Genomic DNA, 22,314 nt, shown 5'->3' with positions numbered 1-22,314 from the left:
TTTACACGAGTTCTATGTTATCCCACTTTCCCATTCCCTGCACACTAAGAGTAGTTTACAGAGGGACAATTAACCTACAGACCTGCACGTCTTTGGGAGGAAACCGGAGCACCCAGTGGAAACCTGTGTGGTCACAGGGAGAATGTATAAACTCCATACAGTCAGCACGTGAAATCACTATCGAACCTGGGTCTCTGGTGCTGTGAGGCAGCTGCGCTTTGCATTGCAAAGTGCAAATTAAATATGAGAGGATGTTTGGGCTGAGTTTTACTCACACTCTGGGTGGAGAGGCTGTGGTGGGCGTGCGTTGGGTGCTGGCCAAATTTTGGCTGATGTTGTAACAATTTCTTCAGATGATACAGTGACTCTCTGGTCAAGCAGCATGCTCAAGACATTGATGCTGATTAATTAGCAGATTTTCTTTGTGCCTTATTTATCACCTTGTGCCTTATGTTGTATACTTTTAATTTAGATTTACCCAATGACCCACGGTAGAATATTTAAAGTTGGCAGTGGACCCCATAAGTTTCAAAGGAGGGCAGAAAACAGAAACAGATGAGTTTCGAGAGAGTAATGGGCCTGTCCCACTTAGGCGATTTTTCAGCAGACTGCCGGTGACTGGAACGGCGACTGTCAGAGTGGAACACACACACACAAACACATCGCTTCCTTCACCAGCTTGTTATGCAGGCAGGGGACAGGGCAAGCGGGAGGAGCTCTGTCTAAAAAAGTCACATGGTGCAAAGCCAAGGTGAAACTGACACACACCGCGATGAACAGGAAGGTTGGTGCTGTAAAAAGATGGCTAAAGCACAGTGTAAGGTAAATCCTCTAAAAGAGGGGGGAGAAGGAGTGGAGACAACTTTTAATAAGCCAGAGATACACAGCTGTGTAGCTTGCCGGCCATTTAGCGTTACCGGTCGGTTATCCTTGGTTCTGAAAACTACTGCTTACCTTTTTTTTATCCCAATGAGCCAATGAAATTCACAAGTCAGCACTGGCTACAACCTACGAGAACCTCGGAGAGCCTCCGACCTCCTGGCGACCCATTAGGACCTCCTGGCGATCTACGTCGAGGATTCTCGCTCCTCTCCATGGCGGCTTCATTCTAGTCGCGGGCAACCACCCGCGAACATATGGCGACCCATGTGGCGACTGCATAATCTCCTGCAGTCGCCTAAAAAGTGGCCTAAGTGGGACAGGCCCATAAGGGAACCGGGGTCCCAATCATGAGAGGGGCTGTGAGAACTTGAACCCCTGCCTGTTAATAGGAATAAAGGATCTGGACCCTAGCATGTTATCGGGAACATAGGAGTTGGGGTCCGTTTGTTAAAGATGATGTGGGAATCAGCAGCTGGCAAATCAGATTACAATAAAATTGGAGTTTTTCAAATAGTTGTATAATAAATGATTGGAGTTTTGGCTACACTTCACTGTACAGTGGCGCAGTGTGTATGGGGGGGGGAGGGGGGTTGCTGGTCGGTGTGGACTTGGTGGGCCGAAGGGCCTGTGAGATTAGTACAGATGGGGAAAGAGGTCAGCAAGGACATGATGGACTAAGGCGGTATTTCTTTGCTATATGCTCTAAGCCTCTATAAATCCATTATCCAACTTCTCCTCAAAGCTCCTGGCAATATCCTTGTACATTTTCTCTGCACCCCTGGTCACACCTCTCCTGCAATGTGGTGACCAGAACTATACACAATAACGTCGACCGTGCCTGCAGCAATGATAATAGATGACAGATTGTCAAATTGCTTTATTCACTGACAAGTTGTTTTCAATACATGTTGTTGGTGACGTAGTTAGCGATGTATTTAATGGCCAACATTGTTTCTTCACAGGTCGGCTTGATTTGAGATTCCGGTAACAAGAAGCCATGTCTACCAGTATCACGGAGCTCGAAGGTGAAGGAGTACTTGATGCCCATGTCATAGGCCCAGTCATCTGAACCACCTGCTGCTAGATCTGCAAACAAAGATCACATGAAAGGATCATTATTGAGGTATCTTCCATTCAGTCCTTTGGCCTCAATCTGACAGTGTCGGAGACCCAGGATAGAAAGGTCAGTATGGCAATGGGAAGGGGAGTTAAAGTGTTTGGCAACCAGGAGATCGGGTAGGCAAGGCAGACTGAGCCTCCTATATTGTCAGAGTGAAGGCAAATGCAAATTGGAGAAACAGCACCTCAATTTCCATATAACCATATAACCATATAACCATATAACAATTACAGCACGGAAACAGGCCATCTCGGCCCTACAAGTCCGTGCCGAACAACTTTTTTTCCCCTTAGTCCCACCTGCCTGCACGCATACCATAACCCTCCATTCCCTTCTCATCCATATGCCTATCCAATTTATTTTTAAATGATACCAACGAACCTGCCTCTACCACTTCCACTGGAAGCTCATTCCACACCGCTACCACTCTCTGAGTAAAGAAGTTCCCCCTCATGTTACCCCTAAACTTCTGTCCCTTAATTCTGAAGTCATGTCCTCTTGTTTGAATCTTCCCTATTCTCAAAGGGAAAAGCTTGTCCACATCAACTCTGTCTATCCCTCTCATCATTTTAAAGACCTCTATCAAGTCCCCCCTTAACCTTCTGCGCTCCAGAGAATAAAGACCTAACTTATTCAGCCTATCTCTGTAACTTAGTTGTTCACTTGGGCAGCTTACAACCCAGCGTTAGAATATTGATTTATCTAACTTCAAGTAACCCTTGCATCCCCTCTCTCTCTGTCCCTCCCCTATCCTAGTCACCGTACTAGTTTCACTGTCATCCTGCTGTGTTTCACTGTTTGTATTACTCATTCTCAACTTCCCCACAATCAACAATGAACCATTGTGGGCTCCACCTTTCCTTGATCATCGTTGTTTTTTGCATATCTTTTATTAATTTGTTCTATGTACCTTCTACATCCCGTTTCCCTCTCCCCTGACTCTCAGTCTGAAGAAGCATCTGAACCCTCCTCAAACTGTGGAGCATCCTGGACAATACAGCTCACCCCCTCCTGGTCAACCTGAGGAGTACTGGTTCCACCAAGATGCAGGACAGAATGCCACAGGAGATCCTTCTTCCCTTTGGCTATCAAACTTTACAACTCCTCCCTATTCTGTCGTGGGGTAGACTGAGACTGAGACTGACCCGCCCCCCCCCCCCCCCCCCCCCCCCCCCCACCTCCACAATCTTTACACATCCGCTAAGCCTTACAACTTGTCATGTTATTTTCATGTTTCATGTATTTTGTGTTTTTTATGACTTGCCAAATTAATTTCTCTCTTGGGATAAATAAAGTGCTATCGTATCGTATCGACCCGAAATGTCACCTATTCCTTTTCTTCAGAGACGCTGCCTTGCCCGCTGAGTTACTCCAGCCTTTTGTGTCTATCTTCTGCTCCGTTACATTGCTGCAAACTCTATTCTGCACTCTGTGTCTTCTCCTTTGCTCTATCTATTATACTTGATTTTGAGTTGATTTTGTTTATCTTTGGTATATCTATGTATTTGGTGCATGCAAAACAAAGCTTTTCACTGCAACACAGTACAAGTGACAATATTAAACCTGAACCTAAACCTACATTCCATACTCCCACCAATTGAATAAATCAGATTCTCAAACAGAAGATCGAATGGGTTATAGACAGCCTGGTCAGGACAAAATTGGCTCAATTTCTTAGATAGGCACGAACACTCCAATATCTGATGGGAATAGTATGGACGGGACATCAGGCAGGAAGATGTGAAGGTGCGTTGTGGAAACGCATGCAAACTAAAGGAACAGCACCTCATATTCTGCTTGGGCAGCTTGGTATGAACAATAAATCCTATAATTTTAGGTAACTAAATTACAAATAAACCAGTGGCCCAGTTTCAATTCTGACCTTGGGTGCTGCCCATGAGGAGTTTGCATGATCTCCCTATGACTGGCTAGGTTTCTACTCACAGGCAAAATATATGTAGGCACACAAAAAAGCTGGAGAAACTCAGCGGGTGCAGCAGCATCTATGGAGCAAAGGAAGAAGGGTTTTGGCCCGAAACGTTGCCTATTTCCTTCGCTCCATAGATGCTGCTGCACCCGCTGAGTTTCCCCAGCTTTTTTGTGTACCTTCGATTTTCCAGCATCTGCAGTTCCTTCTTAAACAAAAGATATGTAGACTGCTTGTTTTTGGCCACTGCCAATTTCTCCTCATGTGTAGGTTAGAGGTGGAATATGGTTTAAGTTTATCGGAAACCAAGGAAAATAAAATGCGTTACAAATAAATGTTAGGTGGTTGGAGCCGGATTGATCGGCTGAAGGACCAATTTCCATTCCGTATTACTCTATGACTCTCAATGGTTCAGATATGAATCCTCCATACAATTGAAGCCTATTCTTGTATCTAATTCCCCTGATCAAGGACACTAGGAATTGCAGAAGTTGGAATCGTTCACAAAACACAAAGTGCTGGAGGAACTCAGGGTCCAGATAGCATCTGTGGAGGGAAAGGACATGTGGCATATGGGATTGAGACCCATCTTCACACTCATTGGTATCAAAAAGATTCTGCTAGCTTTTCTTGTTTCTTTCTATATCTTCATCTTAGCCTTCTCCGAATCTCACATTAGTTCCCTCAGTACTCTGCAATCTCTCAACACTGAGATAATGTCCTTTTTGTTTAAAATTTACTGCCAAAATAGACAATATCTTATTTGGCCACATTAGATTCTATTTGCCCAATATGTCACCATTCAGTTAACCTTTCTACATCCCCTTACATCCTCCTCAGATCCTCTCCACCACCTACTTTCTTATTACCTTTGTGTCGTCATCAACATCGATGTCCATATACAGTGGCTTGCAAAAGTATTCATACCCCTTGAACTTTTCCACATTTTGTCACGTTACAACCACAAATGTAAATGTCTTTTATTGGGATTTTATGTGATAGACCAACACAAAGTGGCGCATAATTGTGAAGTGGAAGGAAAATGATACATGGTTTTCAAATTTGTTTACAAATAAAAAACTGAAAAGTGTGGCGTGCAAAAGTACTCAGCCCCCTTTACCCTGATACCCCCAAATGAAATCCAGTGCAACCAATTGCCTTCAGAAGTCACCTAATTAGTAAATAGAGTCCACTTGTGTGTAATCTAATCTCAGTATAAATACAGCTGTTCTGTCAAGGCCTCAGAGGTTTGTTAGAGAACATTAGTGACAAACAGCATCATGAAGCCCAAGGAAGACACCAGACAGGTCAGGGATAAAGTTGTGGAGAAGTTTAAACCAGGGTTAGGTTATAAAAAAATATCCCAAGCTTTGAACATCTCACGGAGCACTGTTCAATCCATCATCCGAAAATGGAAAGAGTATGGCACAACTGCAAACCTACCAAGACATGGCTGTCCACCTAAACTGACAGGCCAGGCAAGGAGGACATTGATCAGAGAAGCAGCCAAGAGGCCCATGGTAACTCTGGAGGAGCTGCAGAGATCCACAGCTCAGGTGGGAGAATCTGTCCACAGGACAACTATTAGTCGTGCACTCCACAAATCGGGCCTTTATGGAAGATTGGCAAGAAGAAAGCCATTGTTGAAAAAAAGCCATTGTTGAAAAAAAGCCATAAGAAGTCCTGTTTGCAGTTTGCCACAAGCCATGTGGGGGACACAGCAAACATGTGGAGGAAGGTGCTCTGGTCAGATGAGACCAAAATTGAAGTTTTTGGTCTAAATGCAAAACGCTACATGTGGCGGAAAACTAACACTGCACGTCACCCTGAACACACCATCCCCACTGTGAAACATGGTGGTGGCAGCATCATGCTGTGGGGATGCTTTTCTTCAGCAGGGACAGGGAAGCTGGTCAGAGTTGATGGGAAGATGGATGGAGCCAAATACAAGGCAATCTTGGAAGAAAACCTGTTAGAGTCTGCAAAAGACTTGAGACTGGGGTGGAGTTTCACCTTCCAGCAGGACAACGACCCTAAACATACAGCCAGAGCTACATTGGAATGGTTTAGATCAAAGCATATGCATGTGTTAGAATGGCCCAGTCAAAGTCCAGACCTAAATCCAATTGTGAATCTCTGGCAAACTTGAAAATTGCTGTTCACAGACGCTCTCCATCCAATCTGACTGAGCTTAAGCTATTTTGCAAAGAAGAATGGACAAAGATTTCAGTCTCTAGATGTGCAAAGCTGGTAGAGACATACCCCAAAAGACTTGCAGCTGTAATTGCAGCGAAAGGTGGTTCTACAAAGTATTGACTCAGGGGGGCTGAATACTTTTGCACGCCACACTTTTCAGTTTTTTATTTGTAAAAAAAGTTGAAAACCATGTATCATTTTCCTTCCACTTCACAATAATGCACCACTTTGTGTTGGTCTATCACATAAAATCCCAATAAAATACATTTACGTTTGTGGTTGTAACGTGACAAAATGTGGAAAAGTTCAAGGGGTATGAATACTTTTGCAAGCCACTGTATTTATGGTGCATTCATCCAAGTTACAAAATAAAATTAGAGCCTGGCTATTGATTTGAAACTAATGTTATTGAGTGAGAATCATAGAGTCATACAACGTGGAAACAGGCCTCTCAGTCCAACTTGCCCACACCGACCAACATGTCCCATCTACAATAGTCCTACCTGCCTGCGTTTGGCCCATACCCACCTGCCCTATCCATGTGCCTGTCCTAAATCTGTCCTATCCATGTCCCTGTCTGATTGTTTCATAAACGCTGTGATAGACCCAGCCTCAACTACCTCCTCTGGCAGCTTGTTCCAAACACCCACCACGCTTTGTATGAAAAAGTTACCCCTCAGATTCCTATTAAATCTTTCCCCCTTCACCTTAAACCTATGTCCTCTGGTTCACAATTCCCTTAGTGTTGTTAATGTTTTATCAGACACTGGAAGAAACAGAAATCTTACAGATGGTGGTTGCTCCAGGCCCGTAGGTATACCGTGTCCCATAAAGGGATTTCAGACGGCTTGTTGCTTCTTTGGCAAGTTGATTCTGAAACACAGAACGGCAAGAGTAAATGCTTGTTGCTTAGTTACATTCACACCGTAATCAGATTCAGAGTCCGAGGAAAGACTCCATTTTATTCTTTACAGATAGTAATTAGCAAAAGTCTCCTTTAATGAAGGACATTCCCGGCATTGCCCCAACTCAGAAGTGCACATGGAACCTTTGCTCGTGCAATCACTTACAGTGGTTGCACCAGTAAGAAAGATGCTTCGGTTAATCTCACCTGAATAACTTCATGCCCAAGTATAAGGTAATTCACTGAAGAGTCAGAGTAGACTGATGTTCAGATTAGGAAGCGGAAATTAAAATATGTTCAGGCACCACTGCAGCCAGTGAGGATTGCTGTCAGTTAGGGACAAGTTTAGAAAGTGCAACCTTTACGTGAAACTTCAGTTCAGTGGGCTGTTATAATTCCCCAACAACACCTGCAATTTAGCCCACTGTTCATCCTTTCTGTCAATACTTAACTGTCCGCAGCATTGCATAATGCATCAAGATAAGAATTGGATGAGATCTGTGCTTGATCTATTGCCACTGTAGATATAAGGAACTGCAGATGCTGGTTTACAAAAAAAGGCACAAAGTACTGGAGTAAACTGGCACCTGCTGAGTGACTCCAGCATTTTATGTCTACTTCCAAATGGCAGGTCCGGAGACACCAAGGCCAACTGTAGCATCTAATCCAATGGAGCAACCAGGAATAATCCACTAATCATTGCCTAAGAAGCAAGTCGTCAAATCAAGTCACGTCGGGCTTTGAACTTTAGAGATACAACGCTGAAACAGGTCCTGCGGCCTACCAAATCTGTGCCGATCAGCGATCACCCAATATACCAACACTATCCTACACACTACGGACAATTTACAATTTTACCAAAGCCAACTAACCAATTAGGCCAAGTTAGTGGATATTTTAAAGGCCGAGGTAGAAAAGTTCTTGATTAGAACGGGGGTCAAGGGTTATGGGGAGAAGGCAGAAAAATGGGATTAGGAGACAGAGATCAGCCATGATTAAATGGCGGGGTGTACTTGACAGGCTGAATGGACTAATTCTACTCCTATAACTTGTGAACTTGTTATCCCACTTTCTCACCCATTCCTAATGCACTGAGGACAATTTGCAGACGCCAATAACCACATGTCTTTCGAATGTGAGAAGGAACCAGAGTACCTGCAGGAGACTCAGATAGTCACAGGGAAAACATGCTAACTCCACATAGACAGCACCCGTGGTCAGGATTGAACCCGGATCAATTTAGGTCAGTTTATGAGGCAGCAGCTCTACCAGCTGTGCCACTGGGCCACCCCTTCATTGCATCTGCAACAATGTGCCTCCCAATTTTAAACTCTAAAGCCAGTAGAAATAGGTGCAGTGGAGACCAAGTACTCATCTGAATGTTTCTAATCTGGCTGCTTTGATCATTATCCATTGTTTTTTAAATCCCCCAATGAGTCATCAGATGAATTATTTGCCATGAGAGTTTCAGAGCACTATCCTTCCCCACTCCTGTTCCTTTGTTGTGGACAACGCACAATCTGGCCCTCACCACCTCCCAGCTGATGTGTGTAGATGCTCCATGATGCGGGGTATCCAAGACCCCAAAGGTGGCGCAGCGGTATAGTTGCTGCCTCACAGCGCCAGAGACCCGGGTTCGATCCTGACTACGGGTGCTGTCTGTACGGAGTTTTATGTTCTCCTCACGACCTGCGTGGGTTTTCCTCCGAGAACTCCAGTTTGCTCCCACACTCCAAAGACATAGAGGTTTGTAGGCTAATTGGCTCGGTACAATTGCAAATTGTCCCTAATGTGTAGGATAGTGCTAGTGTACGGAGATTGCTGGTCGGCGTGGACTCGGTGGGCTGAAGGGCCTGTTTTTGTGCTGTTTCTTTAAACTAAAAACTAAAATGTGTAGGCATCTGACTCCATCATAGGGAGGAAGGAATTTTGTGCCTTGGAAGAAACAAGGAACTGCAAATGCCGGTTTACACAATAGGACACAAAGTGCTGGAGTAACACAGCAGGTCAGGTAGCATCGCTGGAGAACATGAATAGGTGACGTTTCGGGTCGGGATCAAAATGTCGAAACAACGAACTGCAGAAGCTGCTTTACACAAAAGAACAAGTTCCAACCTGAAGCGTTACCTATCCATGTTCGCCACAGATGCTGCCTGACCTGCAGATTACTCCAGCACTTTGTCCTTTTCTGCCTTGGTAACTGGGTGAGGTTAGTGGAGGGAGGGGAGAGCTCTGTGAAAAGGGAGCTATGTTCCAAACTGAGAATTTGCTGCACAGCCTTTCACCAAATAACATAGAGAGGATTTAGATTTGTAGCAGATGTTGCTGCACCTGACTCTGTCGGTGATGCACTGATGTACTGAGATACTCACCAGTTCATTGTGATTTGCAGCCAAGTCGTAGGTGTAGGAGTACGGGAAGAGGCACATCTGCGAGTACGAGTGGATTGTGAGATAGGCCTTGATGCTGTTCCTGTGGAGACGGATGAAGTCTGCAACAACTTTGACCTCCTTCTCAGACTCTGCCTTAGAACCACAATAAGTCTCGGAACAGGGATTTGATGAGGCACCGACAGCTGGCAGACACAATGGGACAGTAAGGTGTGTTTGTGTGTGTGTATGTGTTTGTGTTGTGTGCATGTTGTGTGTGTGTATGTGTGTTGTGTTTGTGTTGTGTGCGTGTTGTGTTGTGTGTGTGCATGTGTGTGCGGGTTGTGTGCGTGTTGTGTGCGTGTGTGTTGTGTGTGTGTGTGTGTTGTGTGCGTGTTGTGTGCGTGTGTGTGTGCGTGTGTGTGTGTGTTTGTGTGCTAGTGTGTGTGTGTTGTGTGTGCATATGTGAGAGTGAAAGGGCATGTGTGTGTGCGTGTGTGAGTGTGCATACGTGTGTGAGTGTGAGAGCGTGTGTGTTTGAGTGAGCAAGCGGGAGAGTGAATGTGTTTGTGTTGATGTATGAGTTTGTGTGTGTGTGTATGTTTGTGTTTGTTAGTTTGTGTGTGCATTGCGTCTGTGTGTGCATGTGCCTGTGTCTGTGTCCGTACATGGTGTGTGTGTTTGAGTCTATGTGTCTTTGTGGGCATTTGTGCATCTGTGAGTGTGTGTACATCTGTTTATGTGTATGTGTGCATATATGTGTGAGTGTCTAATTGTATGCATGTGTCTGTGAGAGTGTGCGTGTGCATATGTGTGTATGATTTAGTCTGTCTATATGTGTGTATGAATTTGCCTGTGAGTGTATGTGTGTGCCTGAGTTTATGAGTACATATCCATGTGTGTGTGCGTGCATATCTAGTGTGTAAGTGTCTGTGAGTCGGAGTGTATGTGTATGTTGTATGTGTGTCTATCTGCTGACTGTGTGCGTGTCTGGCTGTCTGAGTGCATGTGTGGCTGCATCCATGTGTTTCTGTGTGTCTGTCTATTTGAGTGTGGACCCCAGTGTCTCCCTGCACTGTAATGCAACCTACAGTAAGTACCAGGAGTGTACATTGTTCAGTCAGCATCTAAGATAAGAGGAACGATTGTCCGATGTTTCAAGCAAAATGATTCTAGAGGCTATAGGTGAACCTTCTTAGGAAACCACTACATTCACAAGTATTACTATAAACAGTTATTCTATCTGTGTATACATGTGTGCTGTAAATAAGCCTGGCCTGTTTATCTCAGTGATCTATTCCAGTTATAACCCTCCCTGTCTCTAATTCTCGTCTTTTCGACGTCCCTCCTTCCACCACTGCCAGCTGCCTCTTCTCCTGCATTCTCTCCACTCCCCTCTCTTCCACTTTCGCCCACCCTTGTTGTCCTACCGGTTCCACTGGTCACATCCTCGTATCCCTCTCGTTATCACACCTTCCCCAGCCAACAATGGGCCATTCTGGGCTCCACCCTTCCGTAGGTCATCTGTTGCCGCCCCTGATTTGTTCTGGCCTTTTCTTGTCTCCAGTTTATTTCTTCCCTATCCCCTCCACCTCTACTTCCAGTCTGACGAATGGTTCTGAACTGAAATGTCACCTATTCTCTTTCTCCAGAGATGCTGCCTGACCCGCTGAGTTGCTCCAGCATTTTGCGTCTATGGATACATGTGTGGTGTATGTGTGTATGTGGCTGAGGAAACTCCTCAACCTCATCCCGTCGCACACAACCCTTCCACTCAAACCATGGGACAGCTGCTTGCAAACTACTTACTGCACCATCCCGCATCCCAGTTTCTGTTGGGGTCAACTCCTCGGCAATTGCTCCCGGCATTCCTCGATCGGGTCTTTCTCCACATACGGTTCTTCAGATAGATGAATGACAGAGGTTAAGGATGATGGACCTCCCACGGTCCACCATGATACAGAAAGAGGAAGTATTGGCAAATGAGTGGGGGCCTCAATGGATAGCTCCTTCCCTGGACTAGCATGGACTTGAAGGCCGAGTAGCCTCTGTCAGTGGTATCTGATTCCACTGGGAATTCCCCAGGCTTTGCCCTAATGAACAGTGAAGATTTGATGTGGAAATGGACACAAATGCACTACAGGCAGCTGAGAGTAACCTGATAAGGGCAAAGCACATTAATGGCGCACTGAAGCACGTATGTGTACATGTGTCTGGACGCGTGTGTGGGCATGTGTTTGTATGTGTACCTGGACGGGTGTGCAGGTATGTGTTTGCATTGTATCTAGCGGAGTGTTGTATATTATGTGTGAGTGTGCTTATGCAGTATTGAGATGAGTGTGCATACACACGTATATGTGTTTTTCAGTGTGTGTACAGTGATGAATGTGTGACTGCATGAAGGTACATCTGTCTCCAGAGATTTGTGAGTGCGTCTGCCTCGAGATGAATATGTGTGTGTGTGTTTGTGTGTGTGTGTGTCTCTCTGTGTCTGTGTGTCTGTGTGGGCGTATATATTTCTGCATTAGTCTCTTGTTGAGTCTGAATGTATGTGCACATTGGTTTCTAGGTGAGGAGTGGATGCCTTGTTCCCTGCATCAAGGCCAAAGGGTGCAGAGAAGATTTACCAGGATGCTGCCACAATTTGAGGGCCAGAGTTATAGGGAAAATTAAGCAGGCTCAGACTTTATTCCATGGTGTGCAGGGGGATGAGGGGTGATCTTATAGAAGCATACAAAATCATGATAGGAATAGATCGAGTAGGTGTACAGTCTCTTGCCCAGAGTAGGGGAATCAAGAACCATAGGACATAGATTTAAGGTGAGGAGGAAAATATTTGATAGGAATCTGAGGGGTGACAAAAGACAATAGACAATATGTGCAGCAGTAGGCCATTCGGCCCTTTGAGCCATTCACTGTGATCATGACTGTAACATTTTCACACAAAGTCTGGTGGGTGTATGGAACAAGCTGCCAGAGGAGATAGTTGAGGCAGATACAATCACAATGTTTAAGAAACATGTAGACAGGAACATGGATAGGACAGGTTTAGATGGATATGGCCAAATACAGGCAGGTGGGACTAGTGTAGGTTGGACATGTTAGGCGGTGCGGGCAGATAGGGCCGATGGGCCTGTTTCCATGCTGTATGTTTCCATGCTGTTTGCTGTATGACACATATGTCTCTATGTGTCCATGACTTGCACTCACACGGCCAACGTGTACTTGGCCAACACCAGACTCCTGAAACCAATGCTCTGCCAAGAGGAAAGGTGGGCAGTGGAAAAACAACCTAATCTGTCATAACTCCATACCCAAGTATATCCTGGATCACACCTCAGGGAACCTCTGGCCCATGACCACCCAAAGTGGGGAAGGAGCTCTGGGGATGGTACTGAGCTCTTTAAGGCCAAAGCACGGAGCAACCCGAAACAGAGGAAGTGCATCAGCTTACAAGCCACCCACCCTCCTGCCCCACCTACGGGAGGGTCTGCTGATCTCACATTGACCTCACCATTCACCGCAGAATCCCAGTCGACTGCCAAGGAAGAAGAATGAGCACTATTCAAAGAGCCATTATATGTGCACTCCAATACATCAGGGGCAGCACAGTTCTGCGGCATGGTGGCGCAGCAGTGGAGTTGCTGCTTTACTGCGCCAGAAACCTGGGCTTGATCCTGACTATGGGTACAGAGTTTATATGTTCTCCCCGTGACCTGTGTGGGTTCTCTCTGAGATCTTTGGTTTCCTCCCGCACTCTGGCTTGGTATCAATGTAAATTGTCCCGAGTATGTTGGGTAGCGTTAATGTGTGGGGATCGCTGGTTGGTGCTGGACTCAGTGGGCCGAAGGGCCTGTTTCCACATTGTATCTAAACCAAAGTGAATGTAATCGTAGTAAACATTTTCCATCTTTTAATGTTGTTATTGTACTTACATTTGACCAGGTGTAGGAATATCCGTCAACATTGATAACGGGGACAATAAAGATGTCCACGGAGTCCAGGATGTGGGTAAGAGTGGGATCCGATCCATAAGTATCCACTGTCTAGAGATGACAGACATATCCCTCATACACAAAGTACAGGCCTTATATTGAATAGACCATTGATATTAAAATGCCCATGAGGCCTTATATTGATAAATAAAGATTTCACTGCAGAAGCTAATTTTATTTGCAGGAAATAATTGGCTCTGTGCAAATCAGAGCAATTTTGCAATTTAAAAAGGTGTTATGTTTACATCAATCTATGATCTGTTTATTCTATTGCTGGCTATTGACTCACAAGCCATCGTGCACTGAGTATAGACTCACCACCTCACCTGTAGGGTTTGTGTGTCTGTGCTCAATTATTACATGAGAAGAACATTTGATTTTGTTGATACACATGATGCTCACAATCTAAAACATAATTTAAAGGTATATTTCTAACTTCAGAATAAAGAGTAACGGAATAATGAACGTTGGACTAAAATAACTCTGTTGATCATTACCTGGTGACAAAACCTGGCTGTCTGGTTGGCAACATACTTTATATCACTGAGACTCAGTGCTGGAGTAACTCAGCGGGTTAGACAGCATTTCTGGAGAAAATGGATAGGCGAAGTTTTGGGCCGGGACTTCTCAACCTTTCTCATAACTTTGAAGAAGGATTCTGACTCGAATCATCGTCTATCCATATATACTCTAGCGATGCTGCCTGGCCCACTGAGTTAACCCAGCATGTTGTGCCATCTATGGTATAAACCAGCATCCGCAGTTGCTTTTTATTACTTTAAGATATTGCCACATTAATAACACGTTAACACACACTGGCAGTCTTGGACGTGTATAATAGTTGTGGCATCTCAATCATATTATTTTTAACAATCTATATCAAAATGTAAACAGCCAAATTTTTATATTGACCTCCTTCACAAACCACTGGCAAAATGCTGGAGAAATCCACTCCCTTGCATGAATCCCACAGTCCATAAAGATCGCCGGTTTAGCTTGACTTGTTTTCTTGCCGATCTTTAACAAAGAATGAAATAAACAGTCATTTATTTTCATAGCATGGAAATATATCAATGAGGAGCTGGAAGTTAAAAAACGGGTCTTAGCTCATCTGCTCAATCCGTTGTGTTAGTTGGTGAAGCAGATGCATTGAGATCACCCCTACCATTCCAGGGCCTAATCTACCTGCCTCTAAGTCTTTCTCCAAAATGGATAAGAAACCATTCTATTTTTACTGTATCAAGTAGCTCAGTTCCACTCATTCTGGAAATAGAAACCTTTTCTGCAAATAAGCTCTCTACATGATCAACTTGCATTTATTTCAGGTATGCTTGGGTTGAATCAAATACCCTGATTTGAATATGGCGGCTTGAAAATGGAGCCAAAAACTGGGGCTCTGTGTATTGTCTCACTGTACTACAGCTACTACAGCTATACACTTGTACTGTATCTGAGATGCTTGTCTAAGATGGATCTAAGTGCTTATGTATAGTGATACCTGTACTGAACTGTATACAAAAATGAACTTCACTGCACCTCGGTACATGTGATAAATAAAGCACGATTGGTTCCTTTCTCTAAGTTAAATATATTTCCCAGATATTTCTAACAACTTAGCTGTTTCCACCAAACACTAGATTTGGCCTCTGTAACCTTTATGTAATTGTTCCTCACTGCTGGTAGAACTACTGCCTTACAGAGCCAGAGACCCAGGCTCAATCCTGACCTTGAGTGCTGTCTGTGTGGAGTTTGCACATTCTACCTGTGACGACACTGGTTTCCTCCCACATCCCAAAGACGTGCAGGTTTGTAGGTTGATTGGCCTCTTAAATTGCCTCTAGTTTGTAGAGAGCGGATGAGAAACTTGGATAACATAGCGGGAACGGGTGATCGAAGTTCGCTGTGGATTCAGTGGGTCAAAGGGCCTGTTTCCACGTTGTATTTCAAAACTAAATTAAACGGCGCAGTGGCGCAGCTGCCTCACATCACCAGAGACCTGGGTTCAATCCTGTTTAGGAGTGCTGTCTGTACGGAGTTTGTACATTCTTTCCGTGACTGGTAGGTTTTCTCCGGGTGCTCCGGTTTCCTCCCACATATCATAGACGCACAGGTTTGCAGGTTAATTGGCTTCTGTACATTGTCTCTTGCGTGCAGGATTGAACTAGTGTACGGGGAGATTGCTGGTCGGTGTGGACTCGGTGGTCCGCAGGGGCCTGCTTCCACGCTGTATCTCTAAACTAAACTAAACTAAACTAAGCAAAAATATTCAAAGAAATAACTGTAGCTACCTTGATGACATAGATTGGCCTTCCTTCATAGCTGGTTCCGATTTCTGTGAGAGACATCATGTTTGCATTTCTGGCGACGGTGCTAGTAATCCAGGCGTTGATCTGTTTCAGATGAAAATGGAACATTTAAAAAAATATATAAAGACAAAATGTATACATTAACCTTAACACACATTGCCCACTATTGCAAATGGCCTACAAACGTGTTTCTGAAGTGTTAACTGCTCTCAATAGTAACTCTCTGCACTCTGGAGGTTGTGGCATCAGAGACTGAAATATAAATTGAGGACTGACTATCGGTCTGAAGAAGGGTCTCGACCCAAAACGTCACCCATTCCTTCTCTCCAGAGATGCTGCCTGTCCCGTTGAGTTACTACAGCATTTTGTGTCTATCTTTGGTTTAAACCAGCATCTGATGTTTCTTCCTACACACTGTAATGTAATTGTTGGTTATGGTTCCCTAAAATGTAGACAAAAGATAATTGGAATGAGTCTTTCCTCCTTCCCCTGTATGGCATCTCTGGTCATCACTGGATTAATCCCAGGGTTTGATATAATCAAGTTAGATCCAGTCTTCACAGTCAGAAGACTAAGTGCAGCATGTCTCCAATGACTCTTACCGACACCTATGGATACACCATAGAAAGCATCCTATTGGGATGCATCACAGCTTGGTTTAGCAGGAGCTCTGCATTGCAGAGAGTTGTTAATGTAGCCCAGACCATTGCATAATCCAGCTTCCCCCCCCCCCCCTCCCCTCCATAGACTCCATCCTCACTACACCTTGCCTCGGGAAAGCAGCCAACATAACCAAGCACCATTCTCACACTGGTCATTCCCTCTTCTCCCCTCGCCCATCAGCCAGAAGATACGAAAAGTTGAACGCACGTACCACCAGATTCTGGTACAACTTCTTCCCCACTGTTATCAGACTACTGAACAGTCCTCTCATAAACTAAGGGTGCCGGTCTGATCTCCCAACCTATCCCATTCAAGCTCTTGCACATTTTCTTGTTTAAGCTGCACTTTCTCTGCAAGTGTAACATGACAACACTGTAGCATTATATTCTGCATCTGGTATTTTTCACCTTGCACAGCTTGATTGTACCCATGCATAGTATGATTTGACTGGATAGCTCGCATTCAAAGTTTTTCACTGTGTCTCGGTTCACATGATGATAATAGACAATAGACAATAGGTGCAGGAATAGGTCATTCGGCCCTTCAAGCCAGCACTGCCATTCAATGTGATCATGGCTGATCATCCCCAATCAGTACCCCATTCCTGCCTTCTTCCCATATCCCCTGACTCCGCTATCTTTAAGAGCCCTATTTAGCTCTCTCTTGAAAGTATCAAGAGAACCTGCCTCCACCGCCTTCTGAGGCAGAGAATTCCACAGACTCACAACTCTCTATGAGAAAAAGTGTTTCCTCGTCTCTGTTCTAAATGGCTTACCCCTTATTCTTAAACTGTGGCCCCTGGTTCTGGACTCCACCAACATTGGGATCATGTTTCCTGCCTCTAGCGTGTCCAAACCATTAATATTCTTATATGTTTCAATAAGATCTCCTCTCATCCTTCTAAATTCCAGAGTTTAGGACATGCCCTGCCGCTCCATTCTCTCAGCATTTGACAGTTCCGCCATCCTGGGAATTAACCTTGTAAACCTACGCTGCACTCCCTCAATAGCAAGAATGTCCTTCTTCAAATTAGGGGACCAAAACTGCACACAATACTTCAGGTGTGGTCTCACTAGGGCCCTGTACAACTGCAGAAGGACCTATTTGCTCCTATACTCCTATTGTTATAAAGGCCGACATGCCATTCACTTTCGTCACTGCCTGCTGTACCTGCATGCTTACTTTAATTGACTGTTGAACAAGGACCCCCAGATCCCGTTGTGCTTCCCCTTTTCCCAACTTGACACCATTTAGATAGTAATCTGCCTTCCTGACTTTGCTACAAAGTGGATAACCTCACATTTATCCACATTAAACTGCATCTGCCATGCATCTGCCACTCACCCAACCTGTCCAAGTCACCCTGCATTCACATAGCATCCTCCTTACAGTCCTCACACTGCCACCCAGCTTTGTGTCATCTGCAAATTTGCTAATGTTACTTTGAAACCCTTCATCTAAATCATTGATGTATATTGTAAATAGCTGCGGTCCCAGCACCGAGCCTTGCGGCACCCCACTAGTCACTGCCTGCCATTCTGAAAGGGACCCGTTAATATCTACTCTTTGTTTTCTGTCTGCCAACCAATTTTCTATCCACGTCAGCTCCCCTTGGAATCTTTCTTCCTCTATGGAATGAACTGAGCCCGCACCTTCTGTATTATTATAGCAGAAAACTCCCAAAAAAAGGGGGTGAGGTGAAGAGCTGGAGGCAAGAAAAGTCCAGAAACAATCAGGCAAATGACCTCAGGCAGGACTGTGCCTGGCTTGTCTGTTGCTGAGAGAGAGATTTTATTGACTAGGGAACGTGTGATTTCAAGAGAAAAACCATATGTTTTATTGTGGAACTGGTAAAACGACTAGGGTGGAGGAAGGGGTCCAGAGATTTTAGATTATAGTCGGCACAGACCTTGTGTGCCGAAGGCCCTGCTCCTGTTCCTATTCCTGTTTCGCTGTTTAACTGTTCTATGTTCTAAGTTCTATTTTGGCAGAGATTCTGCATACTGATATTAATATGACCGTCTATAAAGCCCTGGACATCCAGTGTATTTCTCAACTATACATCATTCACAACTTATCCAGCAGTTCTTTGGCACCCAAATTGCCTCATGAGTCAGTACGCACCGTGTCCATGTCATTGTACTTCATGTAACTGTGCACAGAGGCTGATCGCTCCTTATTGTCGAGTTGTTGATCAATCATTACTTGAAGGTCTTCAATTAAAACCCTGGAGGTGGTTGGTGGGGAAGGAGGGTGATGGTGGATGGGGGTGGGTCGGGGGGGAGAGAGAGAAAATTAAATTGTTATAATAATGACTAGCTTCAGCACTTTAGTAAACATTTAGTACAGCCAAAGATAGTGCTGTAAGTGTTGGGAGGTCACAGGTGAAAGAAAGACTTGGAACTGGGTTACAGACAAGATTTTAGAGGTTTAAGCAAATAACGAACTGCTGGAGTAACTCAATGCAGCGTCTGTGGAGGGACACTGACAGTCTAAAGAAGAAGCTCGACACAAAATGTTGTCTGTCCATTTCCTTCCACAGATTTAGACATGAAACTTTAGAGGTACAGTGCAGAAACATGCCCTTGGAACCGCCGAGACCACACCTACCAGCGATTATCCCGTACACTAGCACGATCCTACACACTAGTGACAATTTACAATTTTTTCATAGACCATTTAACCCACAAACCTCTATGTATTTGGAATGTTGGAGAAAACCAAAGTACCCGGAGAAAACCTCTGTGGACACAGGGAGAACGCACACACTCCGTACAGTCAGCACCTGTACTCAGGATCGAACCCGGGTCCCTGGCGCCGTAAAGCAGCAACTGCGTGCCGTCGAGCAGCAGGATATTGACAGCCCCAAGTGAACTGAAACATTTGAGGGTCAAGAAAACGTACTCATATTCTAGGCCACTCTCTTCCAGAAGCTCTTGAACATTCGCTGCATCCTCGGCGCTAACACGGATATCCACAGTGACATCCGCCGCCACTTGGTCGAAGGAATCTGGTTGCCATAAATCAACCTGGATAGAGTGAGAAAAATAGAGAGATTGAGTTCCTTTGCTCATTTCTTTCCCCCACTGAGAAGCACCTTTAAGTGGTTTAGATCATCAGGTCTTACCGTTGCGTAATCAGCCAGGCTTCTTATAAAACCCACACCCGATTCACTGTTCGGCTTCAGGCGAAACACCTTCTCCCTTTGCAAGGAAACAAAACGGCAGAACATGAATGGCTAGTAAACCCTAAAGAGACAGGAGCAGGATGTGGGCCAAATCGTCCTCCAAGCCTAATCAACTATTGTCACATACGGTTAATCAAACTCCTATCTGACCACTCGATCCAAAGGTTTACTGGCCTTGGCCCTTGAGTTTAGTTTAGTTTAGTTCAGTTCAGTTTAGAGATAGAGCATAGGAACAGGCCTTTTGGCTCACTGAGTCGGCACTGACCAACGATCACCCAATTTAGCACACACTAGGGACCATTTACAGAAACCAATTAACCTACAAACCTGTACGTCTTTGGAATGTGGGACAAAACCGGAGCACCCGGATAAAATCCACACAGGTCACAGGGAGAACATGCAAATTCCGTACTGTCGACTTCCGTGGTCAGGTTTGAACCCGGGTCTCTGGCGCTGTTAGGCAGCAACTCTACCATTGCACCACTAATGATTAGGGATGGTGAATCCAATGTCCTATCTGATCACTTGGTCCATAATTACATTGGCCTTAACCCTTGAATATTCCCAGTAACTCAGTATCTACCGGCATCCGCAGTAGGTTCACATCCCTCTTAATAAAGGAGTTTCTCAACATCTCTGACTACTTATCCTGGAATATCTCCAGTCTCAGGAAACGGCCTCTAAGCAACCAACCTGTTTATCCCACTCAGAATCCTGAATGTCCCATTGTGGCCACTTCCCTTTCTTCTCATCCAGAGACCATGAGCTGGTCCTGGTTAATCGTGCCTGATAGGACAACCTCCACATACCAAATGATCTAGTCCTCCGACTCTGCCCCTGGATTTGGTGACCAAGGTTGCCCACATTACTCCAGGAGTGGTCTGGACAAAGCCAGGTGTAACTACAGTCATGGTTTCCATGCTCCTGTTCTCTAACCCTCATTAAGTAGAGGCCATAACCAAAGAGTCAGATCTTTTACACTCCGAAGCCCATTTAATATGATGCAATGTTCATGAGTGTTGCCTTACCCATCGAATCGTTCTGGACTAGTACCAGCCAGGACGGCTGTAACCAGCCCAAGGAGACAAAAAAACCTTCATCCTTCTGAAAATCCAGCTGCCTTGATGCTGCCTTTATATACCCTCAGGGTGAGCTGCCACCTGTCCTAACACTTTGTTATTTACTGATATGGAGGAATTTATAACTTGCACAACCTTGAAGTTCCTTCGTTTTAAGAATTAATGTCCCTAATCTCCGTAATGGGATTAAAACTGGCACCTCCACAAATCATATTTTATCAGCTTCTGACCAGGCAGCCATTTCGCATAAACAAGGCGGGAATCAGGTAGGTGGTTTGGATTGGAAGGGGGTGTTTTGAAAGGATCTTTTTGCAAGAGCTTTCTCTACACATACATACGTCCAGCAGGCTTGCAAAATTAGGATCTAAAAATGTGAAAGTTAGAAAGCTGCAGATGCCGGAAATCTAAATCGTGAGCAGAAATATGTGGTCACGGGCCAGGGATTGCCTAATGTATGGGCCCGGAGGGCTGGAATTTGTTGAATGTTTCCAGGAAGGTTTCTTAAAGAAAGTAGCGAGTTGTACTAGCGAGGGTGCTGCACTTGACTTTGAGTTGGGCAATGAGGATGGCCATGTGGTGGAGCAATGTGGAAGAACCATTTGCAACATTGACCATTATTCAATAAGCTTTAAAGTAGTATAGGAATGTATGTATGGTATATATTTGGGCGACACATTGACGTAGTGATAGAGTTCCTCCCTCACAGCGCTAGAGACCCGGGTTCGATCCTAACTGCAGGTGCTGTTTGTATGGAGTTTGTAAGTTCTACCAGTAACTAAACATTTCAACTGCCCTTCCCATTCCCACACTGACCTTTCTGTCCTCAGCCTCCTCCACTGTCAGTGCAAGGCCACATTGCAAATTGGAGGAAAAGCACCTCACATTTCACTTGGGTAGCTTAAAACCTAGTGGTATGAATATTGATTTATCTAATTTCAAGTACTTCCTACATTCCCCCCCCTCTCCCCCCCCCCCCCCCCCCCCCCCCCCCCCCCCCCCCCCCCCCCCCCCCCCCCCCCCCCCCCCCCCCCCCCCCCCCCCCCCCCCCCCCCCCCCCCACACACCCTAATCATCTTACTAGTTCCACTGTTCGCATCCTTGTATCCCTGTCATTTTCCTCAGCCCTCAATGGGCCATTATGGACTCCACCCTTCCTGCGTTCATCTGTTGCCGGCCCTGTTTTGTTCTGGCCATTTCTGTCATTACGTCTGAAGAAGTTGTTCTTACCTGAAACGTTGCCTATTTATTTTCTCTAGAGATACTGCCTGACCCGTTGAGTTACTCCAGTATGTTGTGTCTATCTTTGGCATGAATCAGCATCTGCAGTTCCTCCCTGACATGATCATTTATCTCGTTTCTGGAAGTGGGAGTTTGCTGTATCCTATCAGCCATGGAATTCATCTTTAGGATCTAAATTTATCTATGGTGATCTATACATAGGAGATTCTGCCTCAAAAAAGGCAACCAGTGTCATCATAGACCCACACTACCCTGGCCAGGCTCTCATTTCTTTCCTAACATAGGGAGGAAGGTAAAGAAGTCTGAAACCGTGACCACCAGGTTCAAGAACAGTTTCTTCCCAAAACCTGTAAGAAAGAACTGCAGATGCTGGTTTAAATCGAAGGTAGACACAAGATGCTGGAGTAACTCAGCGGGGCAGGCAGCATCTCTGGAGAAAGAATTCCT

The 22,314-nt window shown here is 45.0% G+C and overlaps 1 protein-coding gene across 1 annotated transcript; it reads right to left on the bottom strand.

Moving 5' to 3' along the window:
• Positions 1-1,717: 1,717 nt before the first annotated feature.
• LOC129703790 (carboxypeptidase B-like) lies at positions 1,718-20,869 on the bottom strand. The gene is made up of 12 exons (XM_055646500.1): positions 20,859-20,869; positions 20,578-20,643; positions 19,490-19,565; positions 19,267-19,391; positions 18,487-18,589; positions 15,682-15,783; positions 14,306-14,410; positions 13,334-13,444; positions 11,208-11,298; positions 9,402-9,604; positions 6,914-6,998; positions 1,718-1,968 (listed from the first exon to the last, which is right to left on the bottom strand). The coding sequence occupies exons 1-12, from the start codon at positions 20,867-20,869 to the stop codon at positions 1,781-1,783; spliced, it is 1,266 nt and encodes a 421-aa protein (XP_055502475.1). The 3' UTR covers positions 1,718-1,780.
• Between the last annotated feature and the right edge of the window lie 1,445 nt (positions 20,870-22,314).

The sequence above is a fragment of the Leucoraja erinacea genome, chromosome 14, assembly GCF_028641065.1.
Source record: "Leucoraja erinacea ecotype New England chromosome 14, Leri_hhj_1, whole genome shotgun sequence".
Classification (NCBI taxonomy): domain Eukaryota; kingdom Metazoa; phylum Chordata; class Chondrichthyes; order Rajiformes; family Rajidae; genus Leucoraja; species Leucoraja erinaceus.
Note: the sequence above shows the minus strand (reverse complement) of the source record. Positions and strands in the feature narration are given on the sequence as shown.